Source organism: Heliangelus exortis, chromosome 1 (assembly GCF_036169615.1).
Source record: "Heliangelus exortis chromosome 1, bHelExo1.hap1, whole genome shotgun sequence".
Taxonomy (NCBI): Eukaryota; Metazoa; Chordata; class Aves; order Apodiformes; family Trochilidae; genus Heliangelus; species Heliangelus exortis.
Window position 1 is genome coordinate 137,094,665 of NC_092422.1, and position 20,476 is coordinate 137,115,140.

The window sequence follows — 20,476 nt, forward strand, 5'->3', positions numbered from 1 at the left end:
ATTCAGAGCAAGGTACGTGCCAGCTGGAAATGGTCCTGGAACATTATAATTCCTGAATTTTGCCTGGGAATTGTTTGGACGAGTGCTATTTGGCACAGACCAGAAGTGTGCCAAGGAATGTTTAAGATCTTAAGACTAAAGAAGATCACGTACACACTTCACCATAGCATCAGCAAAAGGGAAGCTTTGTATCTTTCCTAGGAGGAAGCACTCTTCTGTGGTAGAATGCTTTTAAAAATTAAATGAGCCTCTCTGACCATGGCTAGGGCCAGGTCTGCAATTTCTGAGTGCTAAGTCTAATGGCTCATGAATTGCTTTATTACCAGTTTCTCTTTCTTTGGAAGTTAAAAAGGAGCAAGTGGTTTTAAGACAAAATGCAGCAGGGAGCTATTGGCACAAGTTTAATGTGCTGGATTCTCCCTGAAGCTAATGGCACCGAATGCAGGGAGATGGAGAAGCTCAAGTAACTAATCCTAGAATAGAGCTATAAATGTGCAGTAATTAACACTACAAAGCATAAGTTACAGCAGGCAAGCCAGAAGTGCCCCACAGGCTGTGGCTAACCTCCTTGTAAGTGATGGCTGATCTTCTAACCCAGCTCAAAGGCAATCATCTAGTCTAAGCAGTGTCCAGGCTTCATCTGCAATCAACAGTGGGAAGAACAGAATGAGAGGAATTTGCTCCTCAAAGTGTCCATGTCCTTGCAGTTACTGGCTGAGTAAGTATAACTTCTAGATAACTTAGGAAAATTAATCCCATTGTAAGTGCTTCAAGGTCCTTAATTACACTGCTACCCAAAGGGGTTCAGGTTCTTCATTTCCTAGAGGGGTATATAGAATGAAATATACATATACAGGAGAGTAACCTGATCAATTTTTTTAAGCTTCTAGCTATCTAGCTGCCTGAGACAACCAAAAGGTAATTTCTAACACTTCAGGTGTTTCAGTATCTGAAAGATGTGTCTTTCTTTATGCCACCTTTTTTTAAAAAAAGGACAGTTTCCAGTTCTCTCTAGTGATTCTGAAAATGTTTTCCCAACACTAGGGTATATTATTATTTTAGATTGCAGGATGAAAATACTTAAAAAAGCTTTCTACTGGACTTTAATCTTTGGTGGCAGTTCTAAAAGCCCTGAAAATAAGTGTAAGTTTGGCAATTACATTCAAACTCTTTCTGAACATAGGTTTCTAAACAAACAAAAAAGTGCTCTTAACAATTTCCCCTAGGAAAAGACCTTTCATCTCAAAGGATACCTTGTCATTAGGCTCGTGGTCTGCAATAGTTCCTTGAATATAATACACAAGAGAATCAATCAGGCCGTTGCATTCTCTCATCTTTTTCCTTCCTTCTGGGCCGGCTGAGCTCATGTTTCTGTGCAGGAAGGAATGAAATTGGTGAGAAGAGATTTAGTCAAAGATATTTCCTTGTGTTCCTCTGACAAACTTTTCCAGCTAAATCTGAGAGATACTGATGTTAAGGAGTTAAGGTTGACTGCTTCCTTTCTTCACAACTGTAAAATAATCTGAGCCTCTGGTAAGCAAAACTTTCACTTCCATGCACTCTCAGACCAAAAAAAAAAAAAATATACTCCAGGAGAACAAATGGCTGTGTTTGGATCAATAGGTTAAGACAGGACTCCAATTTTCATCTTGAAGCTGAAATCAGCCTTTTTAAACAGTCAAACAAACCAGGTGTTTTTCTATTATTCCATTTTTAGTTATATCTTTAATATTTAGGACAGTAGCTATGTCAAAGTGTCAGAGGAAAGATACCTGTAAAAGTTTCCATGCAGAGAAATGTTACCTGCACCAAACTAATCCTTGATCCCAGATGACCCATCAGCAGACAAATGTTCTGAGAGTTTTAGCAACATTTGCACAATAACATGTGACAATAACTGATGTCAGGTTACAGTGCCAAATTCACATGGCAGGGCTCCAAGAGGTGCTGGCAGGCAGCTGGGGACATGAAGGCAGCAGAGCCAGGAGGTCGAAGCAGGAGCCTGGTCCCATTGCTGGTGAGAAACTAAGGGGCTGAATTGTGACATGGGTGCCAGTGCCATCACTGCCAGACCAGCTGGGTGAGACAAGGGAAAAGAAAAAAACACACTGTGCTCAGCTGCCTCCTGGCTTCCCAGATGAGCTGTTTGCATCAAAGTAGAAAAAAGCTGAAGCCATAAGAAGCTGGTCAGTCAGAGAAGGAAATGCTGGATCCTTCTGCAGATGCCTTGGGCTGTTCCACCACAGAAGCTCAGATGCTTCTCTGTACTCTTTCTGCTTCCTCCAGACCCAAAGGAAGCCACTGCTTGCCTGGCTTTCATGTAACATTTTCTGTACTTTCTCTTAATGTAAGTACAACTTGATAGTGAATTACGACAGTAAACAAACTCTTGAAAAGCTAAACACACACTTGGTACTTAAAGTCAGGCTCTAAATAAGCCACAGATTTCCAGGGAAGCAACAATACTTAAAATTTTGGGGTATAATTATTTTTATAACTTCAAAAACTCTGAATTATGGCATGCTGGAATTATAAACCTAGTCCTCGTTATTTTAGACTCCTGCATCTCTGCTGGTCAAAACGCTGCATACAGCATCACATTTCAGCTTCTTTGTTTGAAATAATATCAGTTCCATCCCAGTGCTCACATCCTTCACAAACAAGAGGGACATGGTCCTTTAGATAGCTTCAGGCTGTTTACTTTGCACGCTTACTTTACTGAAAATTACAGTGGCTTAAAATTTTATTATAATGACAAAGCCAGCAAAGTCCAGCTTTAAACTTTCCTGTGGCTTTTGTTTGTAAAATGAATTTTGCTTTTGCTACACTGTCAATGAAGTTGTTCTGTTTTTTTTCTCCCAATAGGTACCTATTCAGATTCAATACTAAAGTGTTGTAATCATAGTTTTACTTGCTGCTAGCTGTTAGCAATATCCCTAACTATGAGTTCATTTATTCAGTGATGGAATTCTATATTACAGAATCAATATTCAGATTCCTCAATACCTCCCATTATAGACATCACTTTGGTATTTAATTTTACCTACCTATGTCATATTCGAGGCATGTCATCCTTTCATATGTTTCTGGTTATGCTGACAGAAATGAACGTGTTACAGGCCTTCCAGTGCATAGCAAAAATAGTTGCTGGGGCACACAGACTAAAAATACTATTAAAAGATAAGTGTGGTATTTCCCTCACCAAAGTCACTTGAGCTGATACAACATTTCTTTTTGTCACTGGATGTTATTCTAAAAATCCCAGAACATTTTGACAACTGCAATCATCCTGAATGGATGTGCAAGAAGAAACCATCACCTGGACTTGCTCCCTAGCATGAATATGGTGGGACACATGGCTCTATAGCTCAGGGGGCAGAGAAGAGCCTGAAACAGTGGCACTGCCCTGTTCTCCAAAGAAAATTAATTACTGAGCTCTGTTGCATTATAAGCTGATACTCAGATGCTCATTAAGTCAAAAATAATCACCGTGTGTGTACATGGCTGTACACATATGGCCACTCCATTCCACCATAATCTGGTCTATGAAGGGAAGAGCTTCTGCTCCCCCACTCATCCCAGTTAAGAGTTGTAACCATCTTACTCTGAACAGGATCAGAGTTGGTTTGAAGGCAGAGATGACCACATCAGGCAAAACCTCAGTGGACAGTTCAAGTTTGTTTCCTAATTAAAGCTTGAGGAAATTCCAGGAAAAAAAATTATTAGATTGGGAAAAATAAATGTTTCTGAGAAGTGTAAATTAAAAAACAAAACAAAAAAAAAAAAGAAACAAGGGCAAGATTCTGCTTAGAAAATTGCAAAACTGGCTTCATCTTGCTTCCCAAGATTTGAGATTCCTGACAATCTCTGAGCTCAGGAGTTTGACTCTGATGTAATGGAACTCTTAGAGGCTTTGAAACACTCAGTGCTTGGGTAGTTGCCATGTTTGGGCTGATTTAGTATTGTGGCTTGTGGCAATCCCCACGGTGAGACTTCAGAGCCACTGAGAAATCTTCTAGTCTGCTGTGTAAGTTTGTTTTATTTGCTTTTAGTCAGTCCATTGAGATACATAGTGGAAAGAGAGTCAAGATAAGACTCTTCTCATAGAAAAATCCTTCTTCTACACAGTTCCTGGTATCTCTGCCCTGTGTTGTTACTGAACAGTTGGGAGAACACAGCATGAGGAGAAAACAGCCTTAGGGAAATACTGCTGCTTGTAGGGATGCTCTCATTTGAATGACTCAGAACCTGCGTTTTGGCATAGTCTAGCTATTAAAAATCTTTTAACTCCTGGCATACTTAAATGTGGTAATCCTGGTGATATGCCCAAACCATACCACATGCTAATACGAATGCATTGTATCTAAGTGCCTCATTTATCTCATCCCATATTTGCTGCTTCTCTTCTCTCTGGCACACATGTACTGTGTAACTCTGCCTGTAACCAAAACAGCTGTTTGCCCATGTTTCTGTGGTGTTTGTGGAGGATCAACTAATTCCCTACCAGGAAATATTTTTTTAACCCAGAGATGTGAGGTAAATACAAAGAAATGTAATACAGTAAAATTAAGAGTGATTTTGAAAGGAACATAATGATAATATATGATCTGTGAGATTGCAAATGGCACCAAATGAAAGGGGATATTCCCTTTAAGCCAGCATTGAATCACACACTGGCTGGAAAACTTTTTTGCATCCTGTGAATGATCCACACAACTGATAAGAAGCAGGCTTTTGCTCCTGGGACTAATTCTGATAAAACAGGTAATTTGAATTTAAATCAATTCCATGATAACAATTTCCTGAAGTGGTTCAGGAAATTCTATTCCCTTCATGCCTTACACAGTTCAAAGATGCAACAGGGAGGGAAAAGTATCCGAGGATCTACTTAGTAACTCCAGGCGCCAGGCTGGAAGTAATAAAATTCCTTTCAGAAATTGTGGGGGCAGATAAACTGAAGAGGAGGCAAGAGAAGATAAGAGTGGATGGAAATAAACTTCAAGGAATGGCAATGCTATGCAAGAGGCCTTGGTTCAAAGACTTGTTATCATCAGTCATTTGTTCTACATTCTCTTGTGGAAGCTTCCATTATGAAACTGAGCTACCAGACACTTTCCAACACACAATGAGAGCTTTGGCTTCACTTCTCTCCAGAACAAATAGAAGTAGATGGTTACACAGCCTCCTGATCTGAAGTGCAATGATACGACTTCCTCCAACTACAGCTTCCCTCTATCCTTGTGGGTCACTGTGTAATTCACAAAGAGTTTAACAGGGAGCTGAATAACAAAACAAAGGAAAAAAAAAAAGCTTAAATAACGATAATAATGAAAAAGGAATAATTACGTCTATTTTACTATCTGGGGAACCAGGAGCAGAGAGGTTGGCTGACTTTTCTGGAGACAGCTGCCTAGAAAGTTTTGAAGAATTAGGATACATAGGGCCACAGGACACTTCATTGACAGAGCAATTAAAAAAGGGAACTCAGCAATGAGACACAGCAGTTGGGATCGCTAGCTCCAACACTTCAATGAAATGTTTCACAGGAGGAAATGTGACCACTAAATATAAATTCCGGAAAACATACAGCACTGAAGAACTTTTGGAAGTAGGTATTCCATGATAAAAATGGAATAAGATCATTATCAGCTTTCAAGATGTAATATAGACAGCCTTCTAGTAAGCCTCTCTTTTAATCAGAGATGGAGTTATGCCAGAAATTCACTTTGTACATAAATAATATTCAAAACCATATATTTTACATGCTGTTGGCATCTTACTCTTTCAGATTCAGAGGAGCAGTATAGAGGAGGAGGCAAAGTATCTTGAAGGTTCCTATCCATTTGTACTGGAACTGGAAACAGAACTATTATTTGTAGGACTTCTAGGTCAAAAAAAGGTGACTTTACCTTTAAAATCTGACATGACTTGTCTGCAAAAGTCTGCAGCACTCCTCTAGACAAATTTAAAACACCAATTTTATTTGCTCAGACCTTTGTCAGGGAATCAGTGAAGTCTTTTGATCTGGCTTAATTTGCCTTTTCAGGGCGCAGTGCTTTTTATCATATTTCAAGACTGAACAATACCATTATTTATTTTAACTGCTTATGCAGACTTGTGCGATGTGCACAGTTTCTTTTTATTATGTTCAGCTTTGTGACCTGTGATTTCTGTAAAACTATGTCAGAAGCAAAGCTTTAAGACAAATTACAGACCCAGAGAATGGGGATTACGAAATCCTTCTAATGTCAAACTTCCTTATCTCTGACTGAATGCACTGACACAGGCAGAGGAGATCCAGGACTCCAGAATACTTCTGCCAATAACTGGTCAGCAGAATGGGGAATGTTCTGGTCATTCACTCATTCCAGTGCTAGCATCTGCCATATTATCTCCTAGATATGGATTCACTTCTCCTGAAATTCTGTCAGAGGATGAAGAGAGCTTTAATATCTAAGCTGGTAACCGTGTGGCACAGCACATACTTTGGCACTAGATAATAGTGTTAGATTTGGACTCTGGATGTCTCTTTCAGTCAATAGCTGCATGTAAATTTTTGAAAAGAAGTTTTGGCATTATCCTATAACTAAGTACTATACTATGCATAATGTATTGCACTTCAAAGTACTATTTTTACCCTGTAATAGAAGCTGCAGGCTACAGACTTTATCAGCTTGCACAACAAGCATGTTAGTATTACAAAAGGAAAGACTAATTACATATTTATATTCTGGCAAATATATATACTCCTTTAACACCTTCATCAGTAACATCATTCCCTCAGTCCAGTTTTTTCACCTTGTGGTGTGCTCTATTAGTTTTCAACATTTCTTTGTGCAGAGATTTTTTGGGGGGGTACATGAATACATAAGGAAGAATACTTCTAGTGACCTAATCTGAAAGGTGTGTTAGTTTCCAATAAAGAGATGCAAACATATTAATCTTAAAAATCTCAGATATTTGGTCTGTACAAATATGGTAAGCCTCATGAAAAACTATTTTCTGCTGGGAAGTATGTTGGCAAACCTGCAGATCAACTGTGCTTGTGAGTTTTCAAGCCCTTCATGTTCTAATTATAATTTTCAGTGTTCAAGTTCTTAAAAATGAGAAGTACTAGAATATGGACTTCATTTTTTAAAAATAGGTGATGTATCCTTAGGCATCTAGTAAGAGCAGTTTGAGAGACTTTTCATTAAAGGAAATGGAGCAGCCCCACTCTTTGACTTTCTGTACAGAGTAAGGGATGCTCAAAATCTACTTTAATCTAAAAATCTAATCTAAGTTGGCTACTGTTATGCCTTGTTTGTCACATATGAAATCGTGTCAAGCTGCAGCAATAAGCTCAGAGTGATCCCATGCTAAAACTGAGAACAATTCTGTGCCCCCATCTTTGTTTGGCTCATAGGGAAGAGGTGGTTCTAGAGTCCAAAGGCAGGAGAGGAGCAGGGCATTCACTCCAGAGCAGCCCAGCTAACACCCAGACTGGGTTCTGTAAAAATGCAGCTTTGTGAAATTTATATGAAAAAACCAATATTTCATAGACAACACTAAGGTTAGCTGGAGAGATTTTATTATGGGTAGTTAATGTTCCCTTGTATTTGCTTCTGAGCCATCAGAGTAAATAGAAGTTAATTATTACTTAGAGATGTAGTTAATTAGTAGTTAGTGGGCTGACAGGACCTCCTGCAGAAAAAGGTGCTGTATTGTTGAGTATTTTGTATTGCTAACATTTCATTTGTCTTCTGAAACCATAAGTCAGGTGCAGAGCTGTTTACACAGTTAAATTTTATACAATACAGATACAGGTACTCTGCAACAGGATACGTTGGCAAAGCAGGCATGTGTAAAGTAAAACACTGGACAGCTTCTCAGTCCCTAAATTTCAAGATTAATTTACTGTATTTTACTAAGATAAGTTTGCAACTCAGGCCATGACATGACACTCATGCATTAGACATTAATTATTTCTAACTATGTCCTTTCATGCATTTTCTAATGTGTAAAGAAAACACTTGTATCACTGATACTCATCCTTGTGCTTACTGAATGTGCAATGACTTTGAACTTATAAACTCAAAGGGCCACAGTTTTATGGAGTGCTACTTTTTACGGGTTTTTTATTAAAATGTGATTTTCACATGTCAGCCAGTTAGGGGTGTGTTAACTGAGGCCTTTAGAGCTTCTTTGTAGTAGCTGCCACTGTGTTCATGAGGCTATTAGTTGATGGCAGTAGTAAATACACATCTGTAAATCTATTCAGCCACTCTATGACTGCAGCCTGGCCTCAATTCACTTGAACTTGTGCAAAAAGTTGGATGGTGCTTACTGTGGTTTAAAAAATGCCTTTTTCCTAGTTTAGCTTGTCATTTTCTATCCAGTTTAGCTACAGATTGTGATAGATGAAAGCAAGCATCTTTGTCAGCAGCTGAAAACTGAAGACTTCTCTGTGTGCCTAGGAACCATGTCCCCTTTCTAAGTTATCTGTTTAGATGAGAAGTGATTACGGCTCAAGATTAGCTCTGTGGAGTGATCCAAAAGGTCTTTGGAGATGCCACTGAGTATAACTACTAGTTCAGGTTTATGTCATGAGTTGAAAAAGAAGAGTGACCTGGCCACTGCTGAGCATGTTCTGCTTACAAACCAAAGGACTGCTCCCATGCCTGGTAAAGCTGGTAGGACTCAGCAGGTATTAAACCAGATGAGCAGAACTACCCAGCACAAATGACAGAGAACACTGTGGTCCCGTTAATACCCAATGTTGCTGTAGATAAAGGTGACTTGCTCAGTCTCTTGGAAGAAAATTCCAGGTACCTAAGCACTTCAGTTGTCCTACTGATGGATCTATGACACCAGAACTAGTTCTTTGAGTGTGTTAGTCTTTCAGTAGCCCAAATGGTACTTATAGGGCTATACAGCAGTAAAGTGCAAAGGGAAGAAGTTGTGAGAGAAAGCAATTTCCTGGTTCTTATGGGAAATGCTCACACTCCTGGGCACCTGAACCTGAGACTGCTCAAAGGAACTGCCCACAGTGAGTTATCCACTGTAAACAGCATCTCTACTGATTGAATAAAACATACATGGCAACAAATTACTGTTGAGTCTGGCCTGAAACTCTGGTTCCTATTACTGCCTGCAATTGTGTTTTTGACAACCAAGAAACTGTATTTCAAAGAAATTAACCTTACTGCTTTATCTGCTATAGTGTAGCACTCTTCATGAGGTTTTGCACTGTTACTTTTCAACAAACGCAATCATTAATCTGTTCTGCCAGTCATATGTACAGACACTGTATAGACACTGAATCTATGTATAAGAGCCTTAATCTGAATTTGTAGAGTAGGCATATTTTTATATGACTCCACTGGGTAGTCACTTATGCTTCATACATTTTAGAAATTAAAATGAAGTGGGCATTGTTTATGAAAAAGGTATTAACAAAGTCATTATAAATTATATTTATGTGGGTCACAGAACTTTACATCCTCTTGCATTTGTGGCAAATACAATACCATTAATGAAGAAAATAAAAAAAAAAATAAAACAGCGTTTCTTTCATCTTTGTGTTACCCTTTTTAATTTCCCTGTTTGTGTTTTATAATGTACATAATGCATTAGCACAGTTGTATATTTATATAATTTATATATAAATAAATATACACATATGAAGGGAGTATTCTCAAAAGTTTCTTACTGATAGGGGTGTATGATCAAAAAAAAAATTTGAAGACCATTGCACTAGAGTCTTAAAATAACTTTGAAAGGCTCATACAATTTAAAGTTTCTTTTAAGTTACTGCTAGCTTATTTCTAGTACTAACTTGTAATACCACTCCTACAACCATTTAAAAAAAGCTCTGTTTTCAATACTATCATCATCATTCAGGGGCTAATTCTATACAGCACACTAACAACTGTTAAATCAGTGAAAGATCTCTGACCTAAATGCAACTATGCACTTCAACCAGGACTTTGCTTATTATCTTCCATTATGAATATATTTAGTCTGTGGAGTACCCACCAAATTAATATAGGGGAGCCCTCTAAAGAAATGGTATTTCATGTTTTTATGGTATTTCATGCAGTAATTATTCTGGTCTGATACACATGAAGCATTTCAAAATATGATCGGTATGCAAATTCTTTTGTAGCTGTCAAAGTTCAAAGCAAGAAAAAAAAAAAAAAAAAAAAAAAAGCCTGTCAGTCTGCTTTATCATCACTGTTTTTCTGGGTACCTGTAAACTGACTGCCCACCTTAAGCATCCTGTGGCATTATAGAAGATATCAGGGTCAGGTAGAACACTTGATTTTGGGTAATCTCGATCTGGCCAGCCCGAGTAAGGGATGAGAACAGCTTCAGTCATTGTCTGCAGGGCTTCTCTAATCAACAGGTGCTTCAGCTGGTCATTGGAAGACAAATTCCACAACAAACCTGCAATAGCACACGTAAAGTTAGAGTGGCAAAAATACTCCTTCGTGGTTTGAAAGACCTAATCTCAAACTCCTTGAAGTTAATGAGTGAAGGAGCCTGCCTGTCACTTGATATACTGAAGAGGACTGGAAGGGAGTGATAAGGGTTCACCAGCCCTGACCTGAGGACATGGAAATGGGGCAAAAGAAGAAGGGGCACAATGATCCATGTAATTAAAGCCAGATCTCTGTGTAGTTAGCCTAATACCCAGCTGAAAAGTGAAGTTTTCCATAGGTCTGCATGTGCATTGCCCATCTGCAGCAATCATCCTCTCCATTGCTAAACTAACACAACCTAAAGTGAGCTAACCACACTAACACCAGAGATCATTCTCTACTCTGATAGGGAGGAATCTGTCCTTTCTAGATGCCTGGCAGGACTAATTGCACCCCCGAATACCAAATAAAGACCAATGAGCATGAAAATAATCTTTCATACAGAGTAGGTGAGTTCACAGTCTTTGGAAATCCACTGGAAGACAGGAGATGTCGATTGTCATTTCTCTAACACTTGACAGCAAAATTCCCCTCTACTCTGCACTGGTGAGGCTTCATCTGGAATATTGTGTCCAGTTCTGGGCCCCTCAGTGCAAGAAGGACTGGGAACTGCTTGAAAGAGTCCAGTGCAAAGATGATGAAGAGAGTGGAACATCTCCCTTATGAGGGAAGGTTGAGAGAGTTGGGTCTCTTGAGCTTGGAGTTGACCGAGGGGTGACCTTATTAATGTTTATAAATAAATATGTAAAGGGTAAGTGTCAGGAAGATGAAGCCAGGTTCTTCTCAGTGATGTCTGGTGATAGGACTAGGGGTAAGGGGTACAAGCTGGAGCATAGGAGGTTCTGTGTAAACATAAGAAAAAGCTTTTTCTCTGTGAGAGTGACAGAGCACTGGAACAGGATGCCCGGTGAGATTGTGGAATCTCCTTCTCTGGAGACATTCAAAACCTGCCTGGAAGCATTTTTGTGTGACCTACATTAGGTGATCCTGCCCTGGCATGGGGATTGGATCTCCTGAGGTCCCTTCCAAACTCAATCATGCTGTGATTCTGTGAAAATTCCTCATCAGAGGGAAAGCTCTTAAACACTGGCTGGCTGCTACTGTCCAGATATTTGTCACTAAAAAAACCATTAAGTAACTCTATACACTCACAGTCTCTAAACACTGAAACAAAACTCAAATATAATCATGTATAATTGAGTCACTTATGTTCTATTCCAACAGATGACAATTCTTTTTAAAGTCCTCTTCTCCTGGAAAAAGATGTATTTTTGCTTTTCACTAATGAGGCATTCATTGTTCACACTGTGAATTTTCCATCAGAAATCCTACCTTTACTCACAGAAACTGTCTTACTGGGCTCAGTAGTCTCTCAGTGGCATTCTGGATATGGATTAATTTATTCACATTAGCAAATGTCTTTAGGAGCAGGCTCTTTTCTTACAGTTATACTGTAATGTATTCATAAGGGCATGGTTTTCCCTTAGATGTTTATTTGGGAAAATGGGTGGGGTGTCCCTTAACATTCATATTGCTTTTAATGACAGTTCTATTTGTGCTGTAATCTTCCCTGCTGGAAAATTTTTCTTTCATTTCTTATACACGATAACAAGATCAAGAGGTTAAATACTCCTTGGAGGCTCATCTGGCTTACCTTCCAAAGACAATATTTTATTTTACTTTTCTCATGCCACAGCCATTTTACTTTCTGTTCCTCAATATGCTGTCCAAATCCTACAAAATGTAATTCCTGTCTCAGCTCTTGCATTGTCTCCAAGTGACACCCTCTTCTACTATTGAGGAGTAATCTAACTCCTTTCCTAAGAAATTTGCTGGAATTTGTTTGTTTGTCAAAGGGGAGAGCCTACAGTTGCGTCTCCTTACTTGTATCAAGGATTTTATGAATCTAGTGATTTCAGTCAATGGGAGCTTGAGAAGATCTCATTTCCCCTAAGAAGTGGTCACATAAGAACAGAAATTGCACAGGGAAGTTGGGGAGCTATTTTCTGCAAAGGGGCATTAGGTAAACGGATCCACAGCAGTTTTCAAACCTCTGTCATAAGCACAAAGCCACACTGGTGAGGGTCCTGGTTTGGTGCTTCTTCTGTGTTCACAGCTCAGGCTGTGAGGCAGCACACAGCACTTGCTATAATCATGCATTTATCTCCATACACTTCCATTGCTTTTTGTAGGAGCAGACAAGGCACACTGCATGAACTATGCTCAGATTACATTCCTCAGCCTCGGTTTTGAAGAAAATACAGGCAATTAAAATATTATTTGAGAATATATGATATGATAGGGCTTAATATTAGGCAAGTGTTCGTCTGTACTAAAACTGCTGGTATTAACTAGTAAGCCAGTGACCTTAAAGATAAGCTTCTAAGGCTTATGTAATGAGCACAAGTATTAGATCATATTTCTGGCAGGTAATGAGGTACAGTATGGGAAAACTTCTGTGTCTCAGCATTTTAACTTCTTTCTCTCCAACAACTTTCTTATCTCTGTGTACTTTTGTCAGATGGACTGCTTTGGTACCATGCTTCCTACACAAAAAGCTTTCCCCTGCTGAGCTTAGACACCTTTATTAATGAGTATCACATGCTTTCAATCCCTGGCCAGGAGTCTTTCACCAGAGTTCAGAGTGGTATTGTCAGGTACCAAAATTATTCTACTAATTTCTTACGTGGGAAGTCATTCAGCTAATTATCACATCACACATTTGGAAACTTCTAATTACAGTCAAAGTAGGCAAGTAATAAGTATGATGTGAAATGATAGATGGGCTTCTCAGGCTGACCAAGTGGGAGCCCAGAGGTTCTGCATTATCCTTTTCCAACACTGCAGTGTGATTTTATGCATAGCTGTGATATTCCACTAGAAGAAAATTGCAATAAAAAAGCAGAAACAAGACTTGCAGGTGAGCCATCAGTCAGACAGACAAACTGCTGCCCAGCAGTGTTTAACCCTTGCAGTACAAAGGTACTCAGAGCTTTGCACTGTGGTTGGAAAAACCTTATGCTGCAGACCTTTTACAGGGCAACATGTACAGGCCAGTAATTCCAGTGTTTCCAGTGTTTTCTAGATATCATTGGGAATACCAAGGTCATCTAGAAGCACTGACTTTAGTAAGTATACGCTTAACAGTGACTGTCTACCTCCTCTCTGCAGTCTTCTCATTGCCTGCCTTTGAAGTGGAAGCTGGGAAAGAAAGTGACTGAAAGCAAAGTTGATATTCTCATAGCAATTTATTCAGCCAGGCTCCCCTTTGCCCTGTAGGCTCCTTGCAGCTTGATAGGGAGCTGGAAGAATTGCTCAAGTGGTAGCAAAATGTACGCCCTAGTGCCATTTTCACCAAGAGACCCAGTATACTTCCTCCTGACTGCATGTTTGGTCAAAGCAACAAATACTTTTCTTTCTGAATAATTAAAGCCATCCCTTGAAACTGGTAGACAGGAAAGTATATCAGAATATTTTGCTTTACACAAACTACAGCATTCTGCTCTATATTGCTTCAATATTTTGTTGATGTATGTCTCATAGGTAAATACTCATGTCCAATAATAGCAGTAATTGTAGAAAGAAGGCACTCCTTCATCCATTTACACACTGGCAAAGGGGTAAAACAGAATTATTCACAATATCCATATGAGTGATCCTTCACAGGCTAAGCTCTTGTCAAAAACTACGAAACTGCTGGCAAGAAGAGAGCATCAGCTTTCTGGATACTGTATCACCACTTTCACAGCTTCCCTCATTGGTGTGTAATAGCACTGAGAGGCAAAACACTACGAAATAAGTCACTGAGTGACCCCATTCTGCAACTGCTGAATGTGAAAAAATTTAAAACATTTTAATTTGCAGAGCTGTAGCACTGAGCCAAAAGAGCCAACAATGCAAAGATTTGTTCTCAGGCTTAGGGAGCACAGTATTTCAAACACTTAAAAGAATGCAGAATTACAGAAGGTCTCAACATGCATTTGCTTCGAGGCAGGGCTGCTTGACACCTGTATCTTTTAAAGCTCTCTTATTTTAATAGCTTGTGTTCCTTGTATCTTCAAGGGTCACTTGAAATAAATTGCCACTGATTTATTCATAATGTTTTTTTTTTTCCCATTTATAGAATATAAGCCTGCTCTTCCTTTGAATGTTAACTAGAATGAATATGGGTCACAAGCAGTTGCCTTCCTCAAGACACACTATAGTCAAACAGGAGTGCAGGAACAAAGTGGGGGGCACTTCTTAACTGACTGGGGCAAAGCCAATGGGGCAGCAGCCAAAGGTTTCTTCGTGTATAATGGTGGACATTGCTTCCCCCCATTCTTTCTGCAACATTGATGTACAGGAAGAAGTATAATATGGGGTTTCTGATCCAAAGGGCTCTTCCTTTAAAATTGCAATGGGCCCTACTCAGTTTTAACAGCTCTTCCTCAAGGACATTGGAACTAAAAAGATGAGAACATAAGCCCTGCAAAGACTGAATTCAGAATGCAGGTCACTCCACTATGGTGCTGTATGATCTCTACAGGATATCCTGCAGGAATTCTCTCCCCTGCACACAGAAGGGAAGCATGCTCTTGCTGTGGCAGTTCTCTGCTTGTCACAGACCTCAGAAGACAGATCATGGGATGTAAAAAGATAGGAGTGAGAGAGCTTAAAGTAAAAATTTGGGGTAGCATGGTTTATGGGGAGTAGGACAGACACTTTCTATCCAGAGCACCTGGCAGTTTTGGGGGATAGTCTTCAACATGCAGCTCCCAGTATGCACCAGCAGCGGAGTGTCAAAAAGTGAGGGCTGAGCTGCTGCATAAATAGGGGACAGTAAGTATGGTCCCAGACACCCCTGAGACTGTTCCAGTCATTGCTCATCAAAATGGTTCTACAAAATCTGTTGTTTGGAGCCTCACTTTATTTTCTGGAGTATCTAGGACTTAAAGCTTCCAAACAAATAGACAGTAGGAAGTTAATCTTCATTGTGAGAGTGGTGAGACACCGCAGCAGGTTGCTGAGGGAAGCTGTGGATGCCCCATCCCTGGAAGTGTTCAAGGCCAGGATGGATGGGATTTTGATCAACCTGATCTAGTGGGAGGTGTCCCTGCCCATGCAGAGCAGTAGGAACTCGGTGATCTTTAAAGTCTCTTCCAAGCCAAAGCATTCTGTGACTTCTGAAGAAGCTTTAAGAGGAGAAGTTGCAGCTCTTAGTCTCTTCTTACTGTCTGAAATATTGGTCTTGAGTAACCACCTAGGAATTTCACCCTAAGGCAAGAGCTTAGAATAGGTGACAATGTTCTTGTATTTAGTCACTAAACACTGCTGTAAGTAAACAATCATGTACCTCTCAGGGAAAGCTTGAGTGCTTAAAGCACTTCATGCTTGCCTGCACAGAAAACAGTACCTGTTATTTGCTTTTTAGTCTCTAAATCCCTGGTGTGGCGGAGTAGGCGGAGCAAGAGTGGGATCCCTTTCTGCTCTGACACTTCCAGTTTGTTGTCATTATCCTCATACACCAAATTTCTCAGAGCCCCACATGCTGCTCGCTGGATGTCCTCATTCTGAACGTCAAGGAGCTGTAGAAGTCTGGTGATACCACCAAGTGAGAAAACCTGTGAGGAAATCAAGCATAGCAGAGAAGAGTCAGGTTCTGCAAGTGTCACTTGTCAAGCCCTACCCTCTCCCATAGCAAATCTTTAAGTAGTCATTGGGATTTTTTCATTTGCTCCTATTTAAAAGACTTGAACCACAGATCATTAATCATTTGCACATGACTGTTAACTTCTGGGATTTCATATGAGCCATAGTTAAAAGCCAAAGCTATGGGAGGGATCGTATTTTAATAATTAATGTAAGAGAATGAAACTAAATCTCTTTCAGCTTTGCTGCAGATTTGTATTCTCTGACAAGAGATTCAAGAGTTCTGTATTTCAGCTCCCATGTTGGTAAAATACGTATTTGAGATTTAAATATGGAACATTTATAAACTGCTTTGAGATTTCCAGATGTAAAATGTTCCTGATGTGCCAAGTTTGGGTTTTTTTCCTCAGCAGTCTAATGGATTTTTCTCACTTAACTTCTGTGCATGTATTGAATGTGTATCAAATAAGAATACTTTATACTTAGTACTTCTTATCTGTGGCATACTGAGAAAAAACCAGTAAACTAGTAAATTTCAAAATGTAGACCATTAAACATCTTAAGCTAGTTACCTACCTACTGAACCACCTACATTTGGCACAGACCACTCTTCAGTGTCTTATTCTACAGAAAATTAGGTTTGGGCCCAAAAGACTGAAGAATTAAGATGATGTTATTTTACAGCAGCTGTAGAAAAACAAATAGTTTCCAAGTTCTACATGTTGAGGCAAATGATGAATCCCATATAAATTGTGATGTGACATAAGCAAGCCTTGGATCATTTAGGAATGAATTTACTATGAAAAATATCTTATATTCATGTACAATTGAGGACAGTTTCCTCCAGCATCTCAAAATGCCATATGGTTTTGTGAACAAACTCATCCTTGTTTAGAATCAACAGCATGTGAAAGACTTAGATATCTGATACAACTGTTTCAAGTAGTCCAGAGTTTAATGATGAAAAGAATTCAATACGACCAACAGGTGTTGGCAAGATGAAGAAATGAAATGTAATAAAGCCTTTTGCCCTTCATGCCCTGGCAAACTACCCTGCCTGTCTGCCTTTCCTCTGCTTCTGTGGTACAAAAGGCTCAGTTTTTTGCTGCTGCACTGCTGACCCGATTCCTCCTGATTTAACAGTCATCTAGATGCTAAAAGAATGAAATACAGAAATATATTTCTTAAAGTAAGTGGAGCATGGGACATGCTGAAGGCACATGGGCCTGTTTTATTGCAGTAGATCAGCCCTTTTGACATGAATACTGTAGCTAGATAGATTTTTAAATATTTATGCAGACTTTTGGTTGGTAGTTTAAGGGATTTATAGTTCTTGTAAAAAAAGTGGTATTTCAACCTAATGTGCAGATAATTTACAAAGTCTCTTGATTTGTCTGTCTGAGTTGCTACTGGGAGACAAAATTCACCAAAATACTGTAAGACCACAAGTTCATAAGAAAAAGAAAAGCCACCAGACCCACAGACTGCCAAATATCTGGGAAGAAAGCACTGAGAGTCAAAGAAAAGGAATGCAGGCTGAAAGACTAAAAAGGGGAAACAAGACAATGCCAACACGAACAACTCTGATGGGCACCAAACAGAAAAACTTAGCTATGACACGATACATCAATAGACAGGAAAACAGAAGAAGGTTTCGGGCTGACTTCTCCAATTTAAACTGTTCTACTCACCCTTCTATACACTTGTTTGTCAAGGAAGCTGCCCCAGAGAGGTCTGAGTAATAAACCACCTCAAAACATTTAATTCTGAAGCTCTGTCCTCATACTGAAGTTAAGGCTGCTAATTGTACTGGTGGTTCTTTTTCCAAAAGTCTTTGATCTACTGTGAAACAAGTGAAAACTACCTAAGGACTAAGTGATGTTTGGCTGTCACTGAGCTGGACTGCATATAAATGTAAATATTTTTTTAAATGGCTGGAATAAAGAGCCATCGATCTTACATGTATCAGAATCTTGTATCATGTATCATCGATCTTAATGTACAGAACTGTTCAGCAAGAGAGCCACAATTGTGTACAATAGTGAAATTTAAAGAAAAGGAAGAAGAGATTATATTTAATATGCATTGTCAAAAAACTTGTTAGAGATTTAGCAAGTCTCCTGCAAAAGACTTTAACAAATCTTATTAATTCAAATAAAGTATCAATGCATTTGTGCAGTACTTTACCAGTTTGGCTAATACATACAATGTATTAGAGCATTTGTGCAGTTCTAGAAACCCTTGAAGCTTGGATAAGTTTGCACTGCACTTTTCATTTCTGGGATATTTCTCTACCAAGGGCGTACATGTGCCAGTTGAAAATGAGAGACAGGAGCAATTATATTGACAAAAAGTTCAGACTATGAATTACTCATAAAATTACTGGAAAACAGTACACACTGGAAATAGTACACACATTACTGGAAAATAGGTACACACATAATAGCTGTAACATATATGAAAAAACAAGGGAAAGAAGACAGACATTTTCTCCATATCCACCGAAGTAAGATAGAAACTCATCAGTTTAGCTTGCAAAAGGGAGATTCACATTATACTTTAGGAATAACTGGTAAAAGGAGTAAGGCTCTTTGCTTGCAGGAGCTTGTAGGATCCTAACCGATGTGATTTTTCAAAAGTTGGTCATAAGCACCTGTAATTATATATGGTCTGGTTGAATTCTTTATGTGCCTTCTTACCCTACATTTACACATTTCGTATCACACAGTCCTAAAGACCAAAATTATTCTAGCATAGGCCAGTACCATTCCATTGATTTAAAAAAATCTGCACCAAAAAGCATCTGCACATTTTAGATAAAATATTCAAAATCAGTATCCTACAAGAATTTTTTCATGTTGTATACTGTTTCATATGGTATAGAAAATTTGCCCTGCCTAATCGTAGTTTGCAGAAAAATATTTACTTACTTTTCTCCTGGCATCTGCTTTCTGGAAGCACTCATGCTGTATGAAAGTCACAGCAGCAAGAATCCTAGGTGTGGACTGTGTATTTTCACTCCTCAGTATGCTCACTGCACGCTCCAGAGTCATCTCCACTTCTGGGCTCCTTAAAAGTACAAGCAGAGGAATTATAGTGAAGCAAGACTGCAGAAAAATCATCATTCAGCCTGTGAAATTTCTTGTTTTAATATTTTTTCAAGTAACTTCAGCTTTTCTCAAACAGGGACATAACCTAATTAGAGTGTCTTTTACTGATCATGAAGATACTTTGATGTTTTTCCCAGTAATGTGATGATTGCTTTTTAATATTTGTTTTCATGCCTTTCTTCAGTTTCTGAGTTTCCAGACTACATGTTTTCAGGACACAGTAACTGTTTTACTCAATCTTAAAGAAGCTGTTTTAGTTTTAAATAGATGGGCAAAGCCTGTTTTCAGGTAGGCCAAAATACAAACAGCACTCATTAAATTAAGTATCTACATAGCCTGTGGTAGGATTAAAAATCTGTGTGGCCACGTTTCTCTCAACTCCCAGCACGCTTGCTTGAACAATAATGGTGTTAGACAATCATATTAAAAACTGGAAAGAGAGGCCATCAGACAAACTTCCCCCCCCACATAATGGAACATAAACCAATTAATGGCACAAGCAGGTGTATTAGCTTTGGGACAGGTGGTCGTGTACCTTGGCCTTTTTATCTGATTTTTGTTTCAAATACTCTCCAGCTAGACAAAAAAGAAAAAAAAAAGGAAAATAAAAGAAAAAAAAGAAGAAAGGAAAGGAAAGGAAAGGAAAGGAAAGGAAAGGAAAGGAAAGGAAAGGAAAGGAAAGGAAAGGAAAGGAAAGGAAAGGAAAGGAAAGGAAAGGAAAGGAAAGGAAAGGAAAGGAAAGGAAAGGAAAGGAAAGGAAAGGAAAGGAAAGGAAAGGAAAGGAAAGGAAAGGAAAGGAAAGGAAAGGAAAGGAAAGGAAAGGAAAGGAAAGGAAAGGAAAGGAAAGGAAAGGAAAGGAAAGGAAAGGAAAGGAAAGGAAAGGAAAGGAAAGGGAAAAGAAAGAAAAGAAAAGAAAAGAAAAGAAAAGAAAAGAAAAGAAAAGAAAAGAAAAGAAAAGAAAAGAAAAGAAAAGAGAAAAAGTGGACAAAATCAAGAGTATTCTATTTAAAAAAAACAAAGCCAAGCCTAATAATTTTGTAGAACAAGATCCCAGGCTGCCCAGACAAGGATGGGTAGTCTGTGAACCACAGTGAAACAAAACAGTCATTGGCAATAACTCCCTACCTCAGAGCTACCAGAATGGTTTACTTGATAATCATCTCAATAGGTGCACCTAAAATTTGAAGTTTTGACACAATTAACTTTTCTGTTAAAATAGGTGCCTAGGAAATACATTTTCTTGAAGTGGAATTCTGATTATTTTTTTAAATT

The 20,476-nt window shown here is 38.8% G+C and overlaps 1 protein-coding gene across 1 annotated transcript in view; it reads right to left on the bottom strand.

Moving 5' to 3' along the window:
- Positions 1-20,476, bottom strand: part of PKP2 (plakophilin 2) — a 46,244-nt gene that overhangs the window by 9,659 nt on the left and 16,109 nt on the right. Inside the window, exons 4-7 of the mRNA XM_071726904.1 lie at positions 19,025-19,163; positions 15,859-16,066; positions 10,251-10,428; positions 1,254-1,371 (exon numbers count right to left, since the gene is read on the bottom strand). Of these exons, the coding sequence (XP_071583005.1) occupies positions 1,254-1,371; positions 10,251-10,428; positions 15,859-16,066; positions 19,025-19,163 (643 nt within the window). The remainder of the gene's footprint in view (positions 1-1,253; positions 1,372-10,250; positions 10,429-15,858; positions 16,067-19,024; positions 19,164-20,476) is intronic.